Source organism: Gavia stellata, chromosome 10 (assembly GCF_030936135.1).
Source record: "Gavia stellata isolate bGavSte3 chromosome 10, bGavSte3.hap2, whole genome shotgun sequence".
NCBI classification, from domain to species: Eukaryota; Metazoa; Chordata; class Aves; order Gaviiformes; family Gaviidae; genus Gavia; species Gavia stellata.
Window position 1 is genome coordinate 17,326,588 of NC_082603.1, and position 6,911 is coordinate 17,333,498.

A 6,911-nucleotide genomic window follows, 5' to 3' on the forward strand; every position below is an offset into this window, starting at 1 on the left:
GACATCGCTGTGCTTCACTCTGCCAGACTCCCCCAGGAGAAGACCCTTCTTTACTGCCCTCGGCACAGCCAAAAAACCTTCGGAGGAGGCGTGGACGTTTAAGAAAAGATCTAACGCAACACAGACACTGTCTGTCTCCTTGCTGCCAATTCTTCATATTTAAAAAAACAAAATACAATACAGTATTAGCCAGCGTTCCGGGGTTCTTTTAGAGACAAAGCTATGCAATAGCTGCTTCCAATTAGGGGCGACAGCTCAAAACGCTTTACTCGTCAGAGCAGGCCGGTGGTTTTCGGGAGAGGAGCAGCCCTACGACCGCCCGGCCCCGCCGCCCAGAGGGTGCCCGGTGCGGGCCGCGGTCACTCCCCGAGCCGCGCCGGGACCCCGCCCCAAGCCGCCCCCCAAGCACGCCGCCGGCCCAGCCGCTTCGCACCGAGAGCCCTCCCCTCCTTTCGCCTCAGAGGAAGGCGGAGGGCGGCTAGGGGCGCACACAAAGAAGCCCGACCTGCTGCGACCGTTACCGGGCGAACGGCGGAGGGCGAGGCGCCGCGGGCCCCCCCCCCACCCCGAACACGGTGAGCGCCATGGCCGCGCGAGGCGGCGCGCACGCACCCACACCCCGGACGAGGCGCTCCCCGACCCACCGCTCCCGCCGAGCGCCCGCCCCTCCAGCCCCTCCTCAGCTCCCCCTTCCCCAACGCTTACGACACCTCCCTCCGCCGCTCCCAGCGCCTCATCCCCCCCCTCCCCGACCCCCCTGCCCGGTGCCCGCGTCACACCGCCGAACAAAGCGCCTCGGCGGCCGCCTCCGCCCCGGCCGCTCCGCGCCTCCCCGGGGAAGCCGCCTCATCAGACAAGGGAAGGCGGCGAATGCCAGACACAATGAGAAGCGAGCCGGGACTCACCCATAGCTCCGTGCCCCAGCTCATGGCTGCTCCGCGGGCAGTGTCGGCTCCAGCAGAGGCGACGGCCGGGATAAGGAGTCGGGTGGCGGCCGGAGAAGGGGTCCCGCCGGGCAGCGCCGGTGCCCTCGGTCACTGGGGAGAGGCGAGAGGCGGCGGCAAGGAACGACGTCGCTCCCAGCTCCAGCTCCGCCTGGCTCGAGGAGGGGGGCCGCCGCGGAGGAGACTGGGAGAGGGGCGGACCCGACTGAGGCGCGGGGGGACGGGACGGGGTGAGGCCGCCGCGCTGCGGGAGGGAGGCCGGGCGCCGACCTGGCCGCCCCTCCCCGGCGGCGAGGTCGGCGCCCGGCTTCCCTCCCGCAGCGCCACACGCAGCCCGGAGCCCCCAGCGGCCGCGGGGCAGCGGGGTGTCACGGCGTGAGGCGGCTCCCGTTGCCGACTGCGTCGTCACTCATCCCGGGGGGGGGGGGGGGGGGGGGGGCGCCTGGCGGGAGGCCGCAACGCGGCCCCGGGTCTTTGTGTGGCGCCCGGCTGCGAGGCCTCCTCGCCTGCCCCGGGAAAGCGCTGACTCACGCCCGGGAGAGGCGGCAGCCCCGTCCGCCTGCCCGGCTGCGCAGCGGCGGGGTCGCGCACCCTGCTCCCCTGGCACGGTGGCGAGAAAAAGAAACAGGAAGGAATTGCATTTTTTTTTAACCCCACAGGTGTAAGTAAATCATAGATTGAGAAGTTAGGAAATGCGAGGCTGGCATCTGAGGAAAAATAACCTATTTTTGATGGAGTAGTTGGATGAATTGTATCATTGCATGACTATAACAGGGAGTTTCCTCAGCAACTAGAAAAGGAGGGGTGTTAAATCTTCGTCAAAGATCATTTTTTCCACTGAAGTGTCTGTTACGAAGCTACTAATGGAAAGCAAAGACTTTGAAAGCCACCTGAATTAAATCCCCCTCTGAAGGCATCGATTTCTTGATTTTCCTCTCATTGTTACTTAAAACCATTTTTATAGACTGCAGTAAAAACTCAGCAAAAATACTGATGTCTTAAGTCTCTATATCATGAAACAAAAATTACTTAAATCCAATTATTCATTTCCAAGTCACCTTTCAGGTAATGTTCCTTTGCATCATGCTTAATTTAGGTTTAGTCCTATTTTCCGTATGAAAGGAAAATGCAAGTTCTTCTAGATCAGTATGAAATTACTGTATTAGAGTAATACTAACATCAGAATTTATCAAAATAAGCAGATGAGACCAGAGATCAACAATGTAATTTCTAGAGTGAAATGTTTACGCTAATCACATGACAGAAGAAATGCATTTGGTCTATGGGGTTCGACAAAATGAGCAAATGTGCCACATGGTGTGGTGGCCTACATGTATGTTTTAGCAAGCCAGTGGTCATATAACCTCCAAATTTTAGACTCTGAAGATTAAATTCCACACTTGGGCACACTTCAGTTGAACTCTGACACATTAACTCAGTTTGTAGATTGCATGCATTACTGAAAGTATTTACCAAGCAGAATACATGATGAGGATTTGGGTAATGAAGCAGAAATAAATAAATTATAAAAACAATAAGTAAATACATATTTGAATTCACTCAACTTACATGCCTTTCAGGATTAGGAAAAAATAATTTCCATTAAACCCTGTAAACTTAAATCAACTTTTTACTTTGCTACCGGTTCACCACAGACCTTTATACGATTCTTCAAAAAATACAATCTGATGACATAATGGGATAACCTGGTTCAAAACATAATTAAGTAAAAATTAAAAGAATGCGCTCATTTTACATGCTTTTTAATATCTCTCTTTTAAATTAATACCTATGCTATAACTTGTTGCATATGTAATAATTTTAGACAGAGGGATTTCAAAATCTTTAATTGTGCATTAAGTAGAATCCGTGTTCTACTGTGTCCTAACCAAGGTTTACAAATGCAGCCAACCATCTGGGTACCTTTGGTTTTGGATGCCTGATTTGACACATTTTTTAAAAAAAGCATAATTTTGAGAAACAAATGCACACTGAACCTTTAAACACTTGGGGTAAGAGTCCTAACCATTTCAGTAAATTAGAAGTTTGCTGCTGGCTTCAGGAGAGCCAGGATTTTTCACCTTCTGATCATTTTGGGAAAACTCATCTTTCCAATTTTTTCAGCTTAGATATCTAAAAATGAACCCTAAAAAATAACTTTTGAGTGAAAATTTTCAACCTTAGAAGCCCCAATGGAGTGCTGAAAATTAATCTACTGGAAAAATGGATCCTAAATGGATCTATGGATCCAGAAGCTTTGAAAGTCAGGGACTTATTTGGTACTCAGATTTGAAATACTGGCCTTTCATTGCATGAAACATACATCAAGAGAGTTTCAAAGTGCAATACATGTATATTTTTTATATATATATATTTATATTTGTGGTTCATCGATTGATACCTGAACCCTCAGGTTCTTGTGCTTAACTCTAATTAACTAATTATTTAATCACTCCTATTTCTGCAAAATGTGCAAGGCCAACATTCTCAACATGTCAGGGTTTGTTTTCAATTCAGAGCAATGTAACAAAATTGAATGTTTTATGGTGATCTCTAGCCAGTTGAGGAGAAGGAAACTGCAGCCTGTATCATAGGTACATAAATAGAATACTTAGCTTCTCAGTAATGCTTTAAAAGCCTAATTCTAGCTAATGAGAGGTTTTCCCAGGACAAGCAGGATTTCTTCTTTCCACCCAGCTCACTTCAAAAAACACCTTTACAAGCCCTAGGGTAAAGCAAGCGTCAGGAGCTGGACGATGTTGCAGAGATTCTAGGTAACTTCACAACCTCCAGAACAGGTTCAGAGGCTGTTCTGAAATACTGTGTAAAACAGGATAGGTGTTACCACAGCAGCCTCTGGGCTATTCCTACCTCTTAAGAGCATACGTACACTATAAAGAGGAGCAATCAAAAGATATTACTGAACAGGCTTTGAGCAAGCTACCACCAGAATAGGAAACTGTATCATTGCATTAGAGCACTACTGCAGTCTGGCTAATTATTCACGTTCAGAGGTTAACAATTAGTCTTGGGAAGTAAGGCTGATGGGGCCATTAACATACTGTTTCTGGGACCCACCCTAGTGTTTCTCATGGAAGCATGATGAGTCGTTTATCTGTATCAGTTCATTCACAACCAGCTCACATCTTGGACCTTCACTGTGCAACGTAGAAACACCCCTGGAGAATTAGCACAAAATCTGACTCAAAGGATACAGTTCACAATTATCTGAGATACTGCTGATAGCCGTTGCTTCTTCAGGTAAAGTAAATGAAACAGATTGGGTAGAGTTGGAGAACATAATACACACTATAAGGAAATGGAGGAATGATTGCTTCCAATATTTCTGGAAAGGTAGTTAAGTATTTCTTAATCTAATCTGGGCATATTATTATTTTAAAACATAAAAAAACAATGTAAGCTTTTAAAGTCTGTGCAATATAGGATAAAAACCTTCACAATGCCTTTTATACAGTTTAATTCAAGTCCAGAGCCTATTTCTTGCCAACAGATTTCAGTGGCTTTATTAATGTTTGAAATATGGGCACAACTGTTTTCAAAATTGGTTTCTGATTTTTAGTTTGCTTTCAACCTGTACTTCTTCCAAAACCAGAAGCACATAATATGTATCAGGTATGCATATAGAGATGTGCATTTCACCTTTACTTAAACTAGGAGCCACCTCTTCATCAGTAAAGAGATGATCATAGCTCATTACAATAAACTACAAAGGTAATTGATTGTAAAGCAGTTAAAAGACAAAAAACACTTACTTACATAAGTTATCACAGAACCTGGAATTCCTAAACAATATATTAATTAAGACCACGTGAACAAATAAAAATTTAATTCATTAAAAGTAAAATGAAATCTTAGCAGCATAACGCTTACCATTTCAGCTTAGCAAGAAGTCTGACATCAGTCATCATTAGGCCTTTTTCCTGCTTGAGTACACTCTTGCTTTAGGAGATTCCCATCTACACGCTGAGCTGTGCTCTCCTCCAGTTTAGCAGTTCAGGATGTGAAATGACCTAGCTGTAAGATGAGGGAAAGAGTCTACTGCATCTCCACAGGATATTGCCAGAAATGTTATAATTAATCATTTAGAATTTTGACTACATTTCCATTATCGGGGATTGCAACTGGCCCTAGGCCTAGAAGTAATTAAACAAATACCACCCTACAGACTCTTCTAGTCACATCCTTAAAAACATTAGTCTTGGGAACTAAAAAAAAAAAGAAAGACAAAAAAAGTCTCACTAAAGGGACTCAAGAGTACATTAAAGACATATTTAAGTAATTTTTACATGCAGCAAAGGCTTCATGATAAATTGCATAGTTCTAATATCCATGTAAACCATTAGCATTTTCTGGAAGATATGACAACTTATTTTTAGCTTAGAAAATTTACTGTTATATTTAGCTGGTTTCCCCATCATTGACTAATTAATGCAGGCTTTAAAAGAAAACTGCCGGATTTTATTTTTAGACTGAATCCACATCATTCCAGTTCTTACAATAGTTACATGTTCACTTCTCAACAGAATCTACTTGAGTTTACAAGTGTACCTAAGGATATTATCTTGGCAGAACAACAATCTGCATGATTAATTTGGAGTGGCAGAAAAGCTGGCTGGCACTCCCTGTGGGCACACTTTCTAAAGAGAGAAGCAGCTTAGCTTTCCATGGCCACAAAAATCAGCAGGACCAAACAAATTACTTCCAAATCTCTCTTTCTCAGTGTGAGGTGCATTCATCCTTTTCTGTCCTAGCCAGCAGTCTCTTTGTCATACTAAAATTGGATTTTTACTCCACACAGAAAATGAAGTGTTGCAAAAACGCTAAGTATTATCTCTTTTCCCTTGAAAACCAAAAGAATTTAGCTGCCACCACCACCACCCCATATATTTCCCCCATCACCAAGCAGCCTAAGTGCTCTAATTTTTTTAAATATTAATGTTCCTAACACCTCCGTGTGGTGAGTGGATAATCATTACTTTACAGCTCAGGAAATACTTTGAGACAAAAGAATAGGTGTCTTGACACTTCAACTTGTGCTGAGTTCTCCAGACTTCCTCTGTCTCCCAGAGGCTGGTTATTTAACCATAACCAGCAGTATGCAAAGAGTTTGTAGCTGTGCATCTGACTAGAGGCTTACTTCTACTGGGTTCCTATTTCAACTATTAGGCAAAATAAACTTACAGTTTTACTTTGAGTACTGATTTCTTTTTCTTTTTTTGAGGCAGAAAATTAGCAGGAATCAATATTAGTTAGACCTCACCACCCCTGCTTCAAGACAGAAGGAAAACTGCTCTTATTAGTGCAGCCTCAGCCACTGCTTAGGGTAACCTAATTTTTCTCCTGTCTCTGAATTTTTGTGGGAAGAACTGTACTCCCCCATCTTTTCCAGTCTGTACTGAAATGCATTTTGTATAGCAGAAGGTATGTTTCTTCTTCTTCTCTCGTCTCAGCAAGCAAAACTGAAAGACATCACCAGTGATTGGATAACAGAACTGAAAGGACACTACTTAGACCAGCTATAAATAGGAGGAAAATGAGAACTTCCATCTGCTTTTATGAAATATCCTGTGTTCACTCTTTTAGCTTGCACTATAGCCAAGAGCACATCTTTCCATGCCATATGTAGCAGAGGAAAAGTGATGTTGATCAGCATCAACTAGCAATATTCTAAGTACAAACAGCCTCTTATTTCACAGGAATTTGCCTTTTTCCAGTGAAGCAAGACTATCACATGATAACTTAGCATTTCCTTTTGATAACATACAACTGTATCGCAAACTGGAGGCTGGACAATTACAAAATCTCAGGAAATACCCATCAATCATGATCCTAAAATATGATTTTCAATTCTTTAATGCTTGTGTTACATACTTCAATACTGTAAATCCATTTTCTTTCATTGCACATGCTTTCAGAATTATATCAAAACATAACCATAAACACCAG

The 6,911-nt window shown here is 44.1% G+C and overlaps 1 protein-coding gene across 2 annotated transcripts in view; it reads right to left on the reverse strand.

Moving 5' to 3' along the window:
- Window positions 1-1,005, reverse strand: part of FNBP1L (formin binding protein 1 like) — a 57,968-nt gene extending 56,963 nt beyond the window's left edge. For both annotated transcript variants that reach the window (XM_059821601.1, XM_059821602.1), the window contains exon 1: window positions 906-1,005. In XM_059821601.1, coding sequence (XP_059677584.1) covers window positions 906-929 — 24 coding nt within the window. In that variant the 5' untranslated portion in view covers window positions 930-1,005. The remainder of the gene's footprint in view (window positions 1-905) is intronic.
- Window positions 1,006-6,911: the final 5,906 nt, after the last annotated feature.